The 22,335-nt window shown below is 40.6% G+C and overlaps 1 protein-coding gene across 1 annotated transcript; it reads right to left on the reverse strand.

Annotated features, from left to right (window-relative positions):
• Positions 1 to 395: 395 nt before the first annotated feature.
• LOC139467901 (DNA polymerase delta subunit 2-like) lies at positions 396 to 18,839 on the reverse strand. Its single transcript, XM_071249445.1, has 10 exons — positions 18,544 to 18,839; positions 16,436 to 16,557; positions 13,096 to 13,219; positions 12,210 to 12,330; positions 11,596 to 11,791; positions 9,708 to 9,788; positions 9,125 to 9,282; positions 7,928 to 8,055; positions 6,089 to 6,190; positions 396 to 1,831 (listed from the first exon to the last, which is right to left on the reverse strand). The coding sequence occupies exons 1-10, from the start codon at positions 18,761 to 18,763 to the stop codon at positions 1,674 to 1,676; spliced, it is 1,410 nt and encodes a 469-aa protein (XP_071105546.1). The 5' UTR covers positions 18,764 to 18,839; the 3' UTR covers positions 396 to 1,673.
• Positions 18,840 to 22,335: the final 3,496 nt, after the last annotated feature.

The following is a 22,335-nucleotide window of genomic DNA, read 5'->3' on the forward strand; positions in this document are numbered from 1 at the left end:
CTCACGACTGCCTCAACAATAGCGACTATCCAGACTATCTCAAAGATCTTATATCCCTGTACTCTCCAGAGCGTGCTCTCCGATCCTCTGGTGGAACTCTACTGTATCAGCCTCTGTCTACTTCTGCTATGTCTGACCGTGCCTTCTCCTTTTGCAGTCCACAGTTATGTAACTCTTTGCCTTTGAATCTGAGAAACTCTGCTTCTAAGGAAACATTTAAGTCTCTCCTCAAAATCTTCTTCTTCCCCTCAGCTTTTCAATAGATCTCCTGATTGTTGGCATATGTACATAGACATTACTTTTTAACTTTGTCATAGTGCCAGTGAGCAACTGTCGATGGATATTAGGTGCTTTACAAATCAATTGTTATTATTATTATTATATTATAGGGTCATGAATGCATGTGTGTGTGGCTGCATGCACTGCACACAATGGGCTTGTACAAGCATAATGTTTAAGGGATCTTGTTGGTTGTTTAACGTCGCACTCAGCAATATTCCAGAAATATGACAGTGGTCTGTAAATAATCAAGTCTGGACCAGACAATCCAGTGATTCATATCATGAGCATCGATCCACGCTATGGGGATACAAAGACATGCATCAACCATGTCAGCGAGCTTGAGCCTCTCCCTTAGCCGTGAAGCTCAGCTGCCATTTGTAACAGTAACACTTAATCAAGGAGGTAACACACTGACAAATACGAGTGAATACTAGAAATGTTATTGGTCTGAGATTAGCTGTACAGCAAGATTTATTTCATTATTGATAACTCCCTCACACAAAAATACACTTAATCACATATTTTCTTAATATACGGGCCAATCTTGATCATCTAGATCTCAGATGCCATTGCAATATGCATTGTTGAAGGTATGTACACGTATCATGGTTTACCCTGCAGACTTTTCTGAAATATGTTCCTGAGAAGTTTCAGATAAAATAGTTGAGATTAACTGCAGAATGCATTTCTACTGATTTCCCATCTTCCCGAGGCAAGAGAGTTAACTGACTTTCAAGGTCCAGTTTCCACCCTTGCCGAACTAGGATGGAATTCCTGGGCGTGATTGTAGCGCCACCAGTGATTATCATGAGTTATGTCCCTTCTATGCCTCTCCTATGGACCAATCCGATTCCATCACTTGCATTTGTTTCAAACAAAATGGCGGCGCCCAGTCAAGACGATCTGATCCATAATCAAGATCTATATTGTGATAAAACAGGTCTTATATCCGAAGTACATCAAATCACGAAAGCACCTTGATTTATAACATGAAAAGGTTTGGAAATATCAGTTGACAGCGAGCTTCTGTGTACATGTTTGCAAATCCTGCAATCGACCGAAATCTGCACAACAGTTTACGAACCGGATTTCGATCTTTGTTGCGCGATTTTGATTGGACTATGTATAGACTTGTTAGTCCAGCCAAAATGTAACTCCATAATACCAGCCTAGATCGGCAAGGGTGGAAACTAGACTTTGATAGTCAGTTAACTCCCTTGCCTCGGGAAGATGCTGATTTCCTAACCATTAAGAACACTCTCAATGTAACAAACAATATTTGGTGTCCAGGGAGACTGTACATGTCCATATATGTCCACTTCTCATGTTTAAGAACACCAGGTGTTCTTGTTTCTGCAAAACTGTTCCCAATCAACACTATCTTCACAGTCTCACTTGTCCACCTCAGGACTGGCCTCTGCTGGGCTGGGGAAATGAGCATCAAAACTGATGGGCTGGCACTCCAGGCTACGGAGGTTGACAAGGACTGCGGTTGACGTCTGGCTGAACCGCGGGATCGAGACCAGGACAACTTCCTGCCCATCAGGACCTGGAGGCAGACAGAACATACTGAGGGAATAATGATGTCCACACTAGATAGAGCTAACCACTTGAAATAAGAACTGCCTTACCATACAACTGAAAGGGAATTAACTATAATGAATACTCTTAATCTTGAAATTAACGTGAGTGTGAATTAAATGCGAAAAATGCAAGTGGTCTTTGCTCACATTATTAAACATTGCATTTATATCAACAATAAGATATTTTGGATAGCAGAAATACCAACTTAGACGTACGCTGAAAACAAACAACTATATATTACACATCACTGTTTATTGAACAGCTCTTGTAACAAGTGTATAAACAATGTCATTCAAACACTAATTACATCCAGTGAATTGTCACTGCTGGGGTCAAGACAAGAGTTCTACTCACTTATGTCATCACTCATCAAGTTGAGGATTCTCCTGTAATCCTGACAGAGGACATTTTCTTTAGACATAAATCCACTGATGCTTGAGAGGAGGGGGTGTCGCATTCATATTGAGTCACATTTTTGGCTAGGGGCCTGCAATCGCGTTCTTTTGGAGACACATTAATTTCACGATTTACACAACATGGGCTCTGAAGACCCAGGTTAGGACTTTTTTAAGTTGGTTTACAGATTTTCCCCAGTTACTACACTTTAGTCAACACTGCATTATCACTTAAGTCGTTTTCCTTCTGAAAAGAGTATAGCGGGCAAATTGGTCTTGTTGCTGCTTTTCAAGGTTCAAGAAATATAGTTTTTTTATTCTAATACAAATTAGAACATTTCACAATAACTTGTACATATATATACTTATCCTATCTCACACAATGGATTTCAAAGTTTCCAGCTTAAAAAAACATTCCACCCGAACACATCCCAGCATCGCCATGGTCACTACCCAAACAAATGGGTCAGGCACTGCAATCCCATTGCATATTGACCAAAGTCAAACTAAGCTCCTGCCACAACATTCTCTTTCTTAGAGCAGACAGGCTTGTGTGCTGTGATGCGGACAGGCTTGTGTGGTGTATGCGGGGATGGTTGGGCAGGCATATAGAGTGTAAGAGATATATACATATTTTTCAAATTGTTAAACTTATCCTATCTCACTATATGCATTTTATCCCATTTTATCCGGTTGGACGGTGGGGTGAAGATACCCTATCCTGTAATAGGCTGGAACCGTGGGATGTACTCGAGGAAGCTGGTGCTAAACAATGATTCAACCACAAGATTGTCACACAGTTTAATGTCAAAGAGACAAGACCTTGTGAGTGCACAAAACACTATAAACAAGTGATAAAAAAACCTTTATGATCCTAGGACATAACATCATATTGGGTATAATATGTGTTACGTGTCTTCACGTAGGCAGGGATAATTCTAGGGTGGGGCCTTGTGCTTTTAGCCCCTAAATTTGAAAAAAGGCCTACATTTTCAAATACAATGGGGCATTTTAACATTATGCTGTATGGGCAAGTGTGGGTGTACCTCTGAAATATTTGAAAATTTCACAAAACAGGCCCATGTCCAAAAATTCTTAAAGTGAACCCTGCATAGGACATCGTTTTGTCTAAGCTATCTACCATGCTGGCAGGATTGAATATTCCAAGACGAGAAGAGGTAGAGCAGTATTGTTATCTGTTCTGATGAGCTGCCATCAATTGTTGCTCCAGGACCAAGGGACCGAACTGGTGAAAGCCCTGAACATTGGTGACTTAGATGTCACGCAGATAGTGGGAGGCAAAGACTGTATCGGACTTCCAGAAGCAACCGTCCATCAGGGGTGTTCAATTAGTATGCCCGACCCATAAAAATAAAGTGCCTGTTAAGTGTATAATTAATTTAATATAATTTAGTTGCCCTTTGGCAAGTATGAAAATGGTCGGTGTTATCTTTGAAATTTGGAAGCTGCATGGTGTGTTTGTCAACTGCAGATGAAGTACCTGACTTGTCATTTTGCTTCTATTCTGTACATCTTCCATTAGCTGTTGCTTCAGTAAATGAGAAAACAGTGTTATCAATATCCCCTACCATAGGGAACATTAGAACTTTGTTTGTTCATATAATAGTGAATATTAACTATTTAAAGAAAAAGAGTCCTATAAAGCCATTGGAAGAGTGAGTGAGTGAGTGAGTGAGTTTGGTTTTACGCCGCTTTTAGCAATATTCCAGCAATATCACAGCGGGGGACACCAGAAATGGGCTTCACACATTGTACCCATGTCGGGAATCGAACCCTGGTCTTCGGCGTGACGAGCGAACGCTTTAACCACTAGGCTACCCGACCGCCCCCCATTGGAAGAGAAAGGTGCTAGTGTCGCATTATGTCATCAGAAAACAAGAGTGCTCTGAGAGCACAACATCCCGCACATGAATTTGTTTAACGAGTTTATATTTTCTTTGTATTTTTCATGAAGCTCCGTAAAACAGGGGCAGTAACCAGACAGACAGATGGACGGACTGCACCACGACATAATCCCCATCGGCCATTCTGGCCCGGCGGGGGATAAAAATGATTAAATGTGATATAAATACACACAAAAGGGCCCTCTCTGTGTCTCCTAGATGAGCTAACTTCAGTAGTTTCTCACAAAACTTGTCCCCATTGCAGACACTATGTACTTAGTTGAAAAGCATGGAGCAAGGGCGCCAATTTTCGAACACAGTCTTGACAAGTATCTCTTATATAAGCATGCAAAGCTTCATTCATGTAATTTCCATAGTTTCTCAGAAAGTTTGTCCCCATTTCATGCAGTATGCACAAAGTTTAAAAGCATGGAGCAATGGCCATAACTCTGCAAAAAATTAATCAAAGACACCAATTTTCAAACTCATTTAAGATCATGACCAGAAATATCAGTGTGTAAAATTTTCTCTGAAGATGAAGGCTTATATTCTGTGTCTCTAGATTTTAACCGTTGATCGACTTCTGATAGTTTCTGGCATTTACATAGGTAATTACGAAAGTCTTCCTCAGTCAACTGGGAACACTGTGAGCAATGCTGAGGAGTTTTTCACAGACCACAGCAGTCACAACACAGATTGTGTGGATTGGCAGATGAATAAGTCTCCATTTCTTACAGGCTGGGCTTTTATCATGATCATGCCCCATGTTACCGTAAATGTTGATAAAATGTAGGTGGAAACTCTATCAAAAACAACACTAAAATCAGTTTTCTACTATTCAAAACACATTCCCACACGTTGGGGATAAGAAAGAGTGAGTGAGTATGGTTTTACGCCGCTTTTAGTAATATTCCAGCAATATCCAGCAGGGACACCAGGGAATGGCTTCACACATTGTACCCATGTCGGGAATCAAACTCAGGTCTTCGGCGTGACAAGCAAACGCTTTAACCACTAGGCTACCCTACCGCCCATGATAAGAAAGGGAATGATGTGGCAGGTTGTGTTGGATGTTCAATTTGGCTTGGCCGATATGCAGGGTATTACAGTGCGTGACCCATTTGTTTGGGTAGTGACCATGGCGATAGGATGTGTTCGGGTGTAATGTTTTCTAAAGCTTGAAACTTTGTTCTAGGTTGTTTCCACAAGCATATTGAAAGAAGGAGAAATGCATAGTGTGAGATAGGATAAGTTTACAAATACAAGTTTTTAGGGTCAACAGTCCAAAAAGTATCTGTAAAATATCATAACATATCCATATTTTATATTTCATTTTCACAGTAAGTGGGTAATGTTAATGATTGGAAAAATAGCTTTTCCAATATTTCTTCAGCGTTACAAATCTGCTTAATTACCAACTTGATAATTGGTTGGTTGTTTTGTTGTTTAACGCAGCATTGGAAGAGTACCCAGCTGTTTCTTTCATTGTACTTGGATTTGTTTGTTTGTCAGTTTGTTGTTTAACGCCACACTCAGCAATATTCCAGCTATATGGCGGTGGTCTGTAAATAATCGACTCTGGACCAGACAATCCAGTGATGAATATCATGAGCATCGATCCATCCAATTGGGATCGATGACATGCATCAACCAAGTCAGCGAGCCTGACCACCCGATCCCATTAGTTGTTTCTTACGACAAGCAAAGTCGCCTTTTACGGCAAGCATGGGTTTCTGAAGACCAATTCTAACCCAGATCTTCACGGGTTGGATTATTAGCAATCCCAACTGGTGTCAAAATGGCAAAAAATAACAGCATTGTTCCATCAATGAATGGTACATGTGAGGACTAGGTGAAGAACCCACTGGAAACTCATCATTGCTAGGATTAGCACAGCTGTCTGTATTATGCAATATGCTTTACCTTTAAACATCTTCGTTCCATACTCCTTACAGTTGCCGGCAAAGTAGACATGAGGGCAGTGAGTGATGATGAATGGGTCTTCACTGTAGAAGGGGTAGCAGCCTGCAGAGACATACACACAACAGGGTCATACTACATCAATGAAAACACAGACCCTCAAATGCTGGCAGGATTCAGCAGCTCTAGAACTGTGAGGATGCACAAAGAGAAGCGGAGGTCCCCGATACATAAAGTTGTAAAATCCGACTAAAATGTAGATCATGTAATCAGACTCTGTGACTTGGCTTGCTGTGTGTCATGTTTCCTTGGCAACGAGATGTTGCTCATGCTGTCCACCACTGGTTTACCTGACACAGACTCGATACTATACAGGTCACCATGATATAGCTAGGATACTGCCAACTGTGGCATGCACAAACAACAAACAAACAAACAATCAAAACAAACAATCAGCAATATTCCATGAATAACGATTTTATGTTGTTTGGTACACTGACACTCAATCAGGCCTGTCCATCATTGAGCCAACCTGCACCACACAATCGGCTTGTACAAGCATAATGTATAAGGGATCTTTGTTTGTTTGCTGTTTAACACCGCACTCAGCAATATTCCAGCAATATGATTGATATCATGAGCATCAATCTATGCAATTGGGAAACGATGACATGCATCAACCAAGTCAGCGAGCCTGACCACCCGATCCCGTTAGTCGCTTTTAAGACAAGCATGGGTTGCTAACCCGGATCTTCAAGGGTGGAATACACTTTTGAGTACTTTAAACCATGGCTGAATTGTTAGTTAAACACCACTTGGCAATGACACAACTTCTTTTTTCCTCTATCTTTTTTCTTGATGATAGAACAATTTAATGAAAAACGTTTGTTGTCAGCGGGATTCAAACCCGATAAATCCGCACTGAAGGCTAACGAATGTAGTCTTCTGCCACGGCAACATGGGAGATAGGGTATGAAATTAACAGCTAAATATTTACTTACATCAGTACCAATTGCTTATCCCTTTATGAATTGCGAAATGTGTTTTATAACATTTTTATACAGTATGTTACTCTATGCATTCTAGTATTTGTACAATACTTGTGATTTTGTAGCTTTTCGTTCAACAAAACAAACAGTTAGAAAAGAAATTACTATTATCTTGATCAGGGCCAATTTGCTCATAATAGGTCCATCAACATGGGCAAGTAATATTTAGTTGATCGATAAATGTGCTCGAGTTGGTCCAAAATGAATGGTATACTTGCCCCGGAACATGCATTTCATAACCCAAATCGACAATGTGCGAGGTGCATGTGCAAAAGGCTTAGGGAACACATTTCACGTGCTTCACGCAGGGCCGACTCACACAGTTTTCTCACAGTTGAGCATAGAGTTCTTGAATATCTTTCAAAATACCTTTAACAAAACAATGTTTTTTAAGCGTTTTAGGTGCCATAAATGTTGGACATAGTTTAAGTATGTTAGACCACTCGGACCCAAGTCCGAAATCATTTCAACGATTAGACTCTGGGTCCTTGTGGTCTAACCTATACATAGGACTACCTACAACTAATGTCCCTGAGACACCCTGCCTCCCATGCCTACAGGTGCAACATACCAAGGATGGCAGGTGCTGTTGGAGCCAGGTGCCCCCACACTACCCTGCCTCCCATGCCTACAGGTGCAACATACCAAGTGTGTCAGGTGCTGTTGGAGCCAGGTGCCCCCACACAACCCTGCCTTCCATGCCCACAGGTGCAACATACCAAGTGTGTCAGGTGCTGTTGGAGCCAGGTGCCCCCACACAACCCCGCCTTCCATGCCCACAGGTGCAACATACCAAGTGTGTCAGGTGCTGTTGGAGCCAGGTGCCCCCACACTAGGGTCTTCTCCAGGATGTCCAGGTTATCCTCCAGTGTGCTGTATCGCCAGATGTCTTGAACTGGCTGCCCTGATGTGCCCAGCAATCTGTTGGGATACCCAAGTAGCGACTGACTCTCACATTTTCAAGTAGGCAAGCGAACAATGTAAAAGGGTCATTGATGAAGATAAGTTGAGGATTCCAATGGTACAAAGACTTCCACAAAGTTGTCAGAACCACCTGGACATGCAAGGTGGCATGAGTTATCTCCTTTTTTAGAAACCATTTTGGTATCATCCATGTTATTGACTAGGATCTGAACAATCTGAAAAACACATGAAACAGTAACCACCCAATCCATTGAAAACATGCCAGCTAGCAACTAGACACAACAAACAACCCACAATGACATAAACAATGATGGTGTTCATGGCGGGGTACACGGAGGGCCGGGGGAACATACCTGACCCCCCTCAAAACTGAGATCCAGGGGAATGGTGAGTGTTCATGGTAGGATACACGGAGGGCTGGGGGAACATACCTGACCCCCAACACACTGATATCTAGGTGGTTGGGGACAGTGTTCATGGCGGGGTACACGGAGGACTGGGGGAACATACCTGACCCCCCTCAAAACTGAGATCAAGGGAGTTGGTGACAGTGTTCATGGTAGGATACACGGAGGGCTGGGGGAACATACCTGACCCCCAACACACTGATATCTAGGTGGTTGGGGACAGTGTTCATGGCGGGGTACACGGAGGACTGGGGGAACATACCTGACCCCCCTCAAAACTGAGATCAAGGGAGTTGGTGACAGTGTTCATGGTAGGATACACGGAGGGCTGGGGGAACATACCTGACCCCCCTCAAAACTGAGATCCAGGGTGTTGGTGACAGTGTTCATGATAGGGTATGCCGAGGACTGGGGGAACATACCTGACCCCTTCCACACTCAGATCAAGGGGGTTGGTGACAGTGTTCATGGTAGGGTATGCCGAGGACTGGGGGAAACTACCTGACCCCTTCCACACTCAGATCAAGGGGGTTGGTGACAGTGTTCATGGTAGGGTATGCCGAGGACTGGGGGAACATACATGACCCCTTCCACACTCAGAACAAGGGGGTTGGTGACAGTGTTCATGGTAGGGTATGCCGAGGACTGGGGGAACATACCTGACCCCTTCCACACTCAGATCCAGGGGGTTGGTGACAGTGTTCATGGTAGGGTATGCCGAGGACTGGGGGAACATACATCTGTGTAGGGGCTGTTGCGGCAGCACGTGATTTGTTGGATCAGTCGCCCCAGGGAGAATATCCACATCAACACACGACTGAAACGGCATATCACATACACACAACACATAGACATATAGCATATCTCATATATAATAATAATCGTATAGCATGTCACATTTACACAATTAAATGCCTGCCAAATGCACTTGGTTTAAAATCCTACATAAATCTCTATCATCCACTGTCATGCCGGGACTATAGTATGAAAGTTGAAACACTGGTCAGCCTGGCCCAACCTGTGTAGCTAGATGTAAAGTACAGATTCTCATACTTTTGGGGGTTGAGTCCTGTCCAGGATTTGAACCCACACTCCCAGGGTGAGGCACCTAATCGCCAGCTAGATGCCAATGTGACAGCTGGAATAATGATGACTACAGTGTAAAACACCAGTACTAATTAAATTAAATTAATTTACCAAATGTGTGAGTAAATGAAGAGTTTCCTACTGTGAACTACTCACGGCGAGCTGTGTGACAATGTCGTCCAAACTCTTCATTGCCTCCACAGTTCCTGCTGTTGTCTTCTTTGTCAGATATTTTGCCTGAAATGTTCAAAATTAGTTCTGAGAATGAGCTAGTAGAGATGCAACAACGAGTGAACGAGTGAGTGTTCTTTTACCATGTTTATGACTGTTGTTTTAAGTGATAGTGTGCAGTTTGGTTGGTTGGTTGGTTTGTTGTTTAACGCCACACTCAGCAATATTACAGCTATATGACGGAGGTCTGTAAATAATCGAGTCTGGACCAGACAATCCAGTGATTAATATCATGCGCATCGATCCACGCAATTGGGACCGATGACATGCATCAACCAACTCAGCGAGTCTGACCACCCAATCCCGTTAGTTCCCTTTTACGACAAGCACAGTCGCCTTTTACGGCAAGCATGGGTTGCTGAAGAACTATTCCATCCCGGATCTTCACGGGCATAGTGTGCAGACTCAACTGCAATTGGAAATATCCTCATGTTATGGGTTTTCAGACGCTTAAGAAACATTTGTAATTTTCTCATCTTTCACAAGAAAAACTGTAAAACATCTCACTCACTTATAAAAGACAACTTTTTCTTAAAAACAGGTCATCATCTGAGTATTTACAATGTCTGTGTGATGCCACACCCCTTGTTATAGCAGGAGTAATCGCAGTAACATTGGCCGTCCGAAAATGTATGATGTCCGAAAACCTATGACCCGACGATATGATGTATGGGATTTAAAAAAGAAGATAACTCTCCCTAAAGTCTGCATAGTAAATCTAGTGAGGGAGTAGGGTCAATGATGTTTTGACTAGTATTTCACCATGTTACTGTTAGATTAAAGTGTGATGAAACGCAATTATCATAGGCATTTACCTCTTGGCAAATCAGGGATTCAAACACACTATCAACAGTGGGATCCTGGTGCAACTTAGGTGAGCAACTTTGAAAACTGGGACTTCCATGTTCCCTCAAACCATGTGAAATATTGCAGCTAAAAACCCTGAAGAGCAGGTCAACTTAACAGTTTATATACAGTTACCAGAACTCGCAGCTTCAAGTACATGTTATAATTTGTGAACATGCATTAATATTATAGTGATAACTGACATATCAGTTAGAATATGAAAACTACAACTGGATGATAGGCAATAATTCACATATATTTCATAACAATTAACAAACCAGCAGGTTACACAAAATTTGCTGAATTTTTTTTATTAACACAACATGTCTGTCCACCAACACGCAGTAATGACAAGTATCCTTGACGTCATAACTTCTGTGGTCATGTGGGAGCTGTGCGATGGGGGCTGCCTCACAACTGGTGGGAACAACTTTTTCCATTACAACACATAGCTACCACACATAACAATACTCTACTGACACGAACATCAATCTGATGCGTGTGTAAACACAAAATAAAGAGTTATCTCCTTTATCTCACGGACAACACAGACCTTGTTCACAACACATACCTTGTTCACAACACAGACCTCGTTCACAACACATACCTTGTTCACAACACATACCTTGTTCACAACACAGACCTTGTTCACAACACAGACCTCGTTCACAACACATACCTTGTTCACAACACGTACCTTGTTCACAACACGTACCTTGTTCACAACACAGACCTCGTTCACAACATATACCTTGTTCACAACACAGACCTTGTTCACAACACGTACCTTGTTCACAACACGTACCTTGTTCACAACACAGACCTTGTTCAAATCACAGACCTTGTTCACAACACAGACCTTGTTCACAACACATACCTCGTTCACAACACAGACCTTGTTCACAACACAGACCTTGTTCACAACACATACCTTGTTCACAACACATACCTTGTTCACAACACATACCTTGTTCAAACTCTCTTTATCCTGCAAGGTGCCACTGAGGCTGTTCCCTGCCAGAATGACACGGACAATGTTTGCCGACGCTTCTTGTTGCCCCTCGTCCCCCAGCTGCCCCGTCACCAGGTCTACAAACATCTGCAGCTGAAACAGCTTCTCAGACTTGCCCCCGATGTCCAAACCAGACAGGAGGGCCACATAACTGCAAAATGCATCAGAGGTCATATAGTTTTTTTAGATGGTTTATGAGACCAACTTACAAAACACCACAAAAATAATGAAATAATATATAATGACTTTTGGCAATTTGGGGACTGTGGGCCAGGAATGCTTTACAATAAGGTTTGTGAATGCCAACAGTCCAAGCTGTCCTGTATAATGTATTCTAACTGAGACAAAATTGTTATGGATGAGCAACTTCTTTATTACAATTGGGCGACGTTTCTGTGTAGATTCTAACACCGTTATCAAGCAAATGATCATTTTGCTTGGTAACGGTGTTAGAATCTACTCTGAAACCTCGCCCAATTGTAATAAAGAAGTTGCTTATCCATAACAAATTTGTCTTAGTTACCATTCCAACTTCTAAATGCCACTCAAAGAAGTTATTCTAACTGTACCTGTCTTTTGTGAGTTTGGGTCTGTCCACTTGAGAGGGAAGGAGCTGGAATGTCCAGTCTTCCACATGGAACTTGCCCTTGTCGTCCTCAGGCTCTACCCCATACACTGCCACGATCACACCTGTCACAGGCCCCATGTTACACGTTTCATATCTACACCTCTATCACATCAATAGGAAGGGTTCTTTGTTTCAATCAAACATAGTGACTGAGTAATGAAATCTGACAGACTGTCAGAACATTGTTTGGATTTAAGATAAACCTATCATACATGTGTCAATGTAAACAGTTTCAAACAAGAATAGGTCTTCAGCAACCCATGCTTGCACTAAAAGGCAACTATACTTGTCGTAAGAGGCAACTAACGGGATCGGGTGGTCAGGCCCTCTGACTTGGTTGATGCATCAGGGTTAGATATTGGCACTAGTCCTGTAGTCCTTGCCAAACTGCCCAATAGTTAAGGTATCATAAGGACTAGTAGACATTTGCCATTTTTAAGGGTTTTGCTATACATTATCATTATAAGGACTAGTGGTCCAAAAATATTTGTTTCTACCGCTGTGCATGTCATCGTATCCCAATTGCGTGGATCGATGGTCATGATATCAATCACTGGATTGTCTGGTCCAGACTTGATTATTTATACACCGCCATCATACAGCTGGAATAATGCTGAGTGTGGCGTTAAACAACAACAAACAATCAAAGTGGATATCAATGATATAGGTTGCTTCCATTCTGAAGTTTTATGCATGAAGGTTGTAATTATATATTGCTTCCTTAAAAACTTTGGTACTCAATGATGTTCCTATGGGTACCCTTTGACCATGTAAACTGTAGGAAAATTCAATTTCTTCCTCAACTTATGACAGGACATCCTGCATACCTGTGACTGACGTGTCAACCTTCATGTTTCCAAGCAGATAAATCCTCTGTAGTTCATCCTCCAGTAGCAGCTTGTCAGCCTCATCAGTGTAGCGGGACCGGACCGGTTGTGGCATCAAGTTATGCTGAAACAACAGGTTTACACAATATGTGATTTACATTGCCTTCCATCATCTTACAACAGGGAACAGCCCAGTGACTGTAACCCCTCATTCATAGTTGATCATGTCACACAACAGTCAGCACACTTCCACTGTATCTAGATATCTCCAAAGTACTCCAAATATTATACAGAAGTTCAAATACTACATATATACCCATTTCTGAAACATATGTATAATAAAGTTGTTATCCTTAATACGTCTTGTCACAAATACCGTATTCGACGTAATAAGCGCCCCGCTCTAATAAGCGCCCACGGCAATATTTGCTAATATATTGGCCAGTCAACAATCCTAATTAGCAACCCTTCCGATTGATCAATGTATACAAGACTATATATTTGCGTATAATACCTACTCATCTGTTATATGCACACTTAATTATGGGCAATTAAGTTCTGGAAAAATATATCTGTCGTACATAAACATTTCAGGCTGTCAGCATAAACCACGAAATTTACCTTTAACTCTGTTTTTTTTAACTAAAATAATATTCTAATAAGAGCCCCTATTTCTAATGTTGAGAGCGCCCTGGTTGCTTATTACGTCGAAAATGGTACCCATCTCTACCATCAAAAGTGAAATCCAGATCGAATATGAAAGCCAGTCGAGGTGCACCAGACAATTTTTTAAGCAATGGTGAAAACATTTACTCACATAGAATTATTTTCATGAAACATTTAAATTTTTCAATATGTTTACTCCTTGGGATTTTCGGTATATTTAAAACCAGTTAGAAGACATTTAAAACAAAATTTCTGCCAAAGAATGTAAGAAATGCTACCTTGACCATTGTTTACATACACTGGAACAGAGATATAGACACCTGTAACAAATGTTACATTTGGGGTAACACTTTCTCAGTTAAGAACAGATTCTCATACTTTTGGGGTTGAGTTCCATCCAGGAATTTGAACCCATACTGCCAGAGTGTGGCATCTAATCACCAGCACACAAAGTCAGCGATCTAACCCACTCAGCCACCGAGGCTTCCACAGAAATGAAGGTCTGACAACATGGTTGTCTACGAGAATCTGTCCTTTACTAAGAAAGTGTTATCCTAACTGTAACATTTGTTACATCTGATCACTTTCCAAACTTTCCATTGTGTGTTTATATAGACACCATTGGTCATGCCCAACTAGTCTTCAGCTGATTTTGGACTAGAGGTTATGTGAGTTAACTAGATTTTGGGAGAAAACTAGAATGTTACTAGTCTTGGACTAATGAGTAAGTGGCCATGGCGTTTTATCAGCACAGATTTGTACACTGTCTAAGCAAACTTCAGTAAACTATGTTTATTACGAACACACTTATAATGAACTGATGGATATAACGAACTGGGCTTTTTGTCTCAGCCTGTGTATATGCTGTATATATGCTTATAACGAACACAGTCATAACGAACTAAAATCAGTGGTCCCTTTGAGTTCGTTATAACCGTAGTTTAATGTATTCCTATTGAATCGGGCAATGGGGGACTTATTTTCTGTACTTTATGTATACCGTATTCGACGTAATAAGCGCCCCGCTCCAATAAGCGCCCAGGGCGATATTTGTTAATAAATTGGCAAGTGAACAATCCCAGTTAGCACCCCTTCCAACTGATCAGTGTACACAAGACGTATTTATTCGCGTATGATACACACTTGTGTGTTATATGCACCCTTAAGTATGGCCAATTTAACTCTGGAAAAATATATCTGTCGTACATAAACATTATCTTTCAACTCTGTTTTTTTCACCAAAATAATATTCTAATAAGAGCCCCCTATTCCTAATTTTGTGAGCGCCCTGGGCGCTTATTACGTCGAATACGGTATATGCTGCTTATCTAAACCCATATTCTTAACTAAGTGCCCATGGCATGCAACTTGGAAAAAAAATCATTATTTAGTTAAATATGATATTTTCTTTAATTCAGAGTTATTTTAACATTGTATTTTGAAACTGCATTCACTACAATAACATAAAACTAAGGACTAAAACCTCTTCCCCTCTATTGGTCCTGTTATCAGTCATCTTCCCAAGGCAAGAGAGTTAACTGACTTTTAAAAGTCCAGTTTCCACCTTTGCCAAACTAGGCTGGAATTACTGGGCTCGATTGTAGCGCCACCAGTGGCTATTACCAGTTACGTCCCTTCTAAGCCTATCCTATGGACCAAGCAGATTCCACCTCTCGTATCACTTGCGTTTGCTTCACACAGAATGGTTGCGTCCTGTCAGGACAATCTGATCGATAATCAAGATCAATATTGTGATAAAACGGATCTTACATCGCGAAATGCATCAGATCATGTGAGTTTATTGATTAAAAACATGAAAAAATTTGGAAAATATTTGCTGACAACGAGTTGGCAGTGCACATGCCTTGCAAATCCTGTAATCGACCGAAATCTGCACGACAGTTTACGAACCGGTTTTTGATTTGGGTGCGCGATTTTGATTGGACTATGCATTGACTTTTATAGTCAGTTAACTCCCTTGCCTCAGGAAGATGATTATCAGTGAAATACAGGTTACCTCAACTTAGTTACCAGTTATCATGGTTATCACATGAATTGGGAAATACATAATTCCAACTTGGGAATTATTAATGATATTGGTTGCAGGCTTGTGGGTCGAATATCACCTCCAAGCAGATCCAGATAATCTCTGCTAGAGCACAGACAGTGTTGTATAGGAAAACAAAATGTCTGCCCACATCATGCATATGAACTTGCCATCAGTTATTGGTGAGGTAAGGTGATGTGAGATGAAATGGGGTTTAACGTCTCGTCCAAGATTATTGCACTTATATAGTGACGTGCATGCACGTGTGTGTGTGGCTGCTTGTACTAGTCCGGACTGATGCAGATTTTTAGTACTAGCCCACTGAGATACCATGCCGCAGTTCAACTTGAATACCCCACTCAGACACAGTATACTGACTCCGAGCCAACCGGTCGTTGTCTTTTTCCCTTTAATGCCGAGCACCAGACAGGGTAACAAGTACCATTTTTCAACGTCTTTTGGTATGACGCGGCAAGGGTTTAAACCCCGGACCTCCCGCTCTCCAGGCGGATGCTCTACCATTAGACCACGGAGGCGGTCCAGTTAATGGTAGCTACATGTAGTGATATGAAGGACAGCTGATGTGTAATGGTGAATGAATGAGGGGAAGTTGCATCTCATGCTCACCTCTTCACTAATTTCCTTGAGAATACTTGGTTTGAGTTCCATGTGTTTGAAGAGAGTTCCGATCACGACACACTTCTCATCACTCTTCAGTTCATGCAGCTTCCTAACTTTGATGTCAGCACCTAGAAACATAGAATTCTAATCTTAAACACTAAACAATGCTGACTATGCTAAAAAATGTTTTAGAAAAAGAAAATGCTGTATACATGGTATATCCATACAATATACACAAGTAACTTTATTTGAGATGCGGTTTGTTTTAAACTAAAGTGAATGGGCAACAAATAGGATGAGATGGTAACCATGGCAACACAACAGAAACCCTTGCACCTTACCATGTTAGTGAGTGAGTGAGTTGGCTTTAACGCCGCTTTTAACAGTATTCCAGTCATATCGCTGCGTGTGAGCTTAATGTGGGAGGAAAGCCCCAAGTGATGCAGGTCTCAGACGTTTACCACTTCGGTGAAACCCACGAGCACAGGTATGGTGCTGGTTGGGAGTGGACGTTGTGGGGATGAGTTCAAATTTACTATTACCCGACCCTAGCCACGTACCCACTGTGGGCCTAAAGAGTTTGGCAGAAAATGTCAATAGGGAATTGTTTTCTTTAGTGATGGCAAAAACTATTTAGATACAGGTATAAAACTATGTGATCATGCATACACTAAAGATGATCAAAACTTCATCTTAACTCTAACATATAAAAGTCAGAAGGAATGTGTGCATAATTAGAAAGAAATGCAAACATAAGCGACTTGTAGTGTAACCATGGAGTTTTATTGTTATTGTCATTAAACAAAATATTGAAAAAGTCCTGACATATCATGCGACTGACCACAGGTCTGACCCGACCACCCAAGTTTCTAGGGTCAGGCAACAGAAAATCAGTGATACAGTTTATGAGAGAAGTTGTTTTCCTGCATGCCACCATGACCCCAGAGCACTCATCACAGGATAAAATACATCTAGAATTTAGGTAATATTAACTGTAATAATACAGACTTGTTAAAATTGAAAAAAGTCTGGCATAGCAGTCTGTCTTTTGTTGAGCAAGGCAATAAAGTAGCAACGCTCAAAAAGTGTCTAGTGTTGCCCAGGCTGCTGCAAGTGATGGGGGCCTAACATAATAATCTTAATCCGTTTACTCATTTCTCAATTTTCACATATCAATGGCAGTTACGTGAGAACACTTCAGTAACTTGCTGCTGATGTGTATCAGTAATCAGCTTGCACAGTGGATGTAAGATGTGCTTATAATAATGCTTGATTGGATACTGGCAGGCATTTAGAAGGCGTCCTGTATGTGCTGCAATTGCGGCAATCACAGTGAGGTCACAGTCAGTTTTTTGAAGTGATGTCAAAGTTTGGCAAGTGTGGGTGTGTAGACATTATTTTATCATGTTTATATGTGTATCTGTTCCGAGTCATGATGACAGGCGAATTTCATGCTTATTTTGGATACTTGGGGCTCTCAAATTGGTTCTGGACAACCAGAAATTTGACACATCCATTTCGACAGATCTTATAAGAATATGATGAAAAATAGAGAAGGACTTGGCAGGGGCCAACATCTGATTTGAGACAACCGGGAATTTGACACATCCAAGTCTGACACAAAAATGTTCTGCTGTGTTTGTCAAGTTTACTAGTGAGAATTTACTAATGTACACTGGGGTATAAACGCATTGCTATTTACATATTGTAAGGTCTACCCGACTAGTTGTGTCTGTTGACACCCCCATTTCCTTGATGGCCAAGTAGGCTTATGCTGTTAAACATTGCCATCAGAATACTGTAGCTGTATCGGGCCAAGGTAGTCTGTATATTATGCAGTCAGGCTAACCACTGTTTGACAGCATGAACAATGGTCCTCGCTGATAAAACACACTGACACATAACCAGCCAGTCACACATTGTAAGTTAAAATAATATAACCCCCTTGTGCACCTTCCCGCAGAGAACACTAGGATAATGAGTTTGACGGTTCATTAATACCGAAGGCGAAGCAACAGATCGTTGCTTTTAGATCTGTTGCTTTTAATTATAATTTTTGAGTGTATATGTTTATATGGCGCATTATGCACATGCACGTATTAATGCAGTATTACCCCATTTATCTTTGGCAGCTGCGGTTAATTTCGGTCTCATCGTCAACAGTCTTTCTGCATACAGGTGAGCATACTGTCTGCCGAAGTTTCTATTTTTCACGCGAAACCTGTCGTTGTGATCTACCACCTTGGTAGCTTCTCTCACATACGAATGTGTCTCGGAGGGTTCTGACAACAGTTTCCCAACACCTTCAGGTGTCGGATTTGTACAATAAATCATGTCACTGAAATGATATTTCCAATAATCACAAATATCGTTTGTTCCTTATTGAAAAAATATGCACTCCCGCCTTTGGTAACTCTTCTGTTGGCAAGATACTAAAATTTGGTTTAGGGGAAGTAACTCTTATTTATTAGAAACATACCACTAAGAAAACAAAGAAATTATGCGTTTCGCTACGTATTTCCATCGGCTAACAGAACTGGGCTTTAATACACTGGATAAACGAGCAATTTTAATTAGGAAAATGTTATAAAAACTCCCTTGGTCATTATTATTTATAGTTTGAATGTACAATGCTATAAAAATGATTCTGGGCTAACTCAACGTCCCCCGGACAGACGCTGAATAGCGAGTCCACGGAGGCGGTCCCTTGAATGATATATGCCAGAGACCATATACCGATATATGTATAAGGTATATATATATATATATATATATATATATATATATATATATATATATATATATCGGTATATGGTCTCTGTATATGCTCAGGAAGAAAAGCCTGTGACTTTATATTTCTTTATATATCTTCTGAATATATTTCATACTGTATTCCTGCAATGAACACTTTCCTGTATTCCATAGTAATAATTGACAAGCTCCTTGAAAGTTACGATGAAAGCACCCATTGTGCAAGAGTACCTGTCAATCAGGAACTGACTAATACCTTATCCATTGTGTTTACACTCAAAACACAGAATGTTTTAAATCCTAAACATATCCTGAATCCATTGTGAGGATCTAAACATGTTTAGGGTTTGGCTTAACAGCTATTCAGCTGTTCAAAGAAGAAATCAAATATATTCCAGCTATATGACGGCTTTCTGTGAATGTTAGGATTTGGAACGGAGAATTCAGTGATTGACATCATGAGCATCAAATCTATCCAATTTGGAAACGATGACAAGCAATCCACCATGTCACGGAACCTGACCTCTCGATTCATATAGTCGCCTTTTACGACAAGAAGTCTTTGAACTTGAACATTCCATATTAATTAACACTTTATCCTTGAGAGATTATGTCGTATTGATAGGAGATTTCAAAGCTGAAACGAGTAACCTATGTGACCACTGTACCATAGAGTAACACATACCTGAAGCGTTGGATATAGACATAAATGATTTACCAAGGCCTTTGACAAAGTGTGGATAATAGGTTTTTGGCAAAAACAAATCAAAAGTGTCGTCACTGGTAAATTTCTAATTCTAATTAAAACATTGTACAGCGGTATTAAATCATATGTTTTAGTAAAAATGAAACATCAGATTTTTTTCCCAAGCCTTTCACGAGTTCGACAAAGAGAAAATTTATCCCCATTACTATTGTCATTGTATATGAATGACCTTGGGCAATCTCTATTGGAACATAACTGTAATGGTGTAAATGTTGATTACAATCTTGGTGATTATGCAACCCTATTATTACAATTTATAAAACTACTGTATTCTGCATCTTCCCGAGGCAAGAGCGTTAACTGACTATACAAGTCCAGTTTCCACCCTTGCCGAACTAGGCTGGTATTATGGAGTTACATTTTGGCTGGACTAACGAGTCTATGCATAGTCCAATCAAAATCGCGCACCGAAATCGAAATTCGGTTCGTAAACTGTCAGCAGATATTTTCCAAATCTTTTCATGTTTTTAATCAAGGTGCTCACGTGATTTGATGCATTTCGCGATGTAAGACCCTTTTATCACAATATAGATCTTGATTATCGATCAGATCACCCTGACTCGGCGCCACCATTTTGTGTGAAGCAAACGCAAGTGCTACGAGAAGTGGAATCTGATTGGTCCATAGGAGAGGTTCAGAAGGGACATAACTGGTAATAGCCACTGGTGGCGCTACGATCGAGCCCAGCAATTCCAGCCTAGCTCGGCAAGGGTGGAAACTGGTCAGTTAACCCTCTTGCCTCGGGAAGATGTATATTCTGATGATGCAGTCGTATTAGATGCCCAGCTGACTCGTTTAGAATATACTGCACTAAATGGAACCTATTTTAACATTTCAAAAACAAAAAGAATGACACGATATGATATGAATTAAAAACTCCAGTTCATATCGAAATAGTTGACAGCCAAGTTTACCTGAGCTACATGTAACTTTCCACAGTTTCTGAAGGCAACATGTATAACAACTGTATTTTACTTACATCTTTAACGTTGATAAAATAAACTGGTTGGTTGATGAATAGTTGGTTTGGTAAAAGGTCGATGAACAAAGTACAATGAAATATCAAAATACAGAACGACTCATAACACGAGTTATTGGGCTTAAAACGTTTGAACAGCATATTACGCTCAACAACGATACTTGTAAAATCCAACCGAAAGTGTGCCATTTGTTTATAAATAAACCAGGTCCGAATTTTGTGAAGTCGACAATTATTCTGGGACCATACACATGTCATATAAATATCCAGTGCTTTGAGAAAGGAACTTTACTTGAGGTCAAATAAGACTTGGGTATTTTGACAAGTTATGGATTATTTGAAGTTAAACACAGCGCCGAAGCAATTTTGTTCATCGTGTACAATAAAATATGAAGTTAATGGTATATGTTGTACAATCTTCTGTCATCTCATAATTCATCGTGACCTGATTTTGTTTTGTAGTGTTTGATGTTGCAGAACTTGATATTACCAGTGTAATTTTTGAGTGTTATTGTAACATTTTTGCAAAATATCACCGCATTTTGGAAAAGTTTCTTAGAAGTTATTTTCGAAACATCCTCAATAATGTTGAGAAATAGAGAATCTCACCAGAGTGTCTTTTGATATCAAATATATCAACACGAGTTGATAAAAGTGGGAAAACTCCGAGGCTTGCCGAGGATTTTTCCACTTTTGTCAACGAGTGTTGATATATTTGATATCAAGAGACACGAGGGTAAGATTTTATTTATCATCCAACATCATTCTTCCAACATTTTCAGTTTGTAGACAGTAATAAGCAGTGTCTTAAGTGTAAAAGGTACTGCTAACAGCTTCATTAGCAGTGCCATTAGTGATGTCATTTGATTGTGACGTCATGGAAACCAATGAAATCACAATGTTCTGCAAAGCATTGTGATGCAATTTCATTGCAGCGATATCTACAGTGTAGATATCGCTTGATCTCACCTAAGCGAGATCTCCTGTGGGAGCCAGTTTTGGATGATAAGAGACCATTGTGCCTGAAGGAAACTCATATCAGTCCAAATGACAGAATACATGTAAACCTTATTTCAGTGGCATTTAGAAGTTGGTGTGATGAAGTAAGACAAGTTCTATGGATGAACAACTTCTTTATTACAATTAGTGCGACGTTTCGGTGTAGATCCTAACACCTTTATCAAGCAAGTGATGGATAGTGCTTACTTACTTACTTATACAGTGTAACAAATCTGTCCCATTATGAATATTTGAATCAGAGGCGTCAGTGGTGTAGAGAAGGTCAGCACTGGGATAATCGACGTCGGGCTGATGTCATGCTTTTTGACGAATCGAGGTTAACGCTCGACTTCCATGACCAAAGGAATCGAGGTTAGAGACGGCCTTATAAGCGTTTTATGGACATCGCCG

The sequence above is a fragment of the Haliotis cracherodii genome, unplaced genomic scaffold (assembly GCF_022045235.1).
Source record: "Haliotis cracherodii isolate W230 unplaced genomic scaffold, xgHalCrac1.p SCAF_2, whole genome shotgun sequence".
Classification (NCBI taxonomy): Eukaryota; Metazoa; Mollusca; class Gastropoda; order Lepetellida; family Haliotidae; genus Haliotis; species Haliotis cracherodii.

Bases quoted from the DNA above. Each gene is read 5' to 3' on its own strand.
- LOC139467901 (XM_071249445.1), bottom strand. From the start codon at position 18,763: ATGATTTATTGTACAAATCCGACACCTGAAGGTGTTGGGAAACTGTTG. The intron at 11,792-12,209 runs GTACAGTTAGAA...TGCATTTTGCAG, and splicing joins CCCAAACTCACAAAAGACAG to TTATGTGGCCCTCCTGTCTG. The intron at 9,283-9,707 runs GTGAGTAGTTCA...ATGCCGTTTCAG, and splicing joins ACATTGTCACACAGCTCGCC to TCGTGTGTTGATGTGGATAT.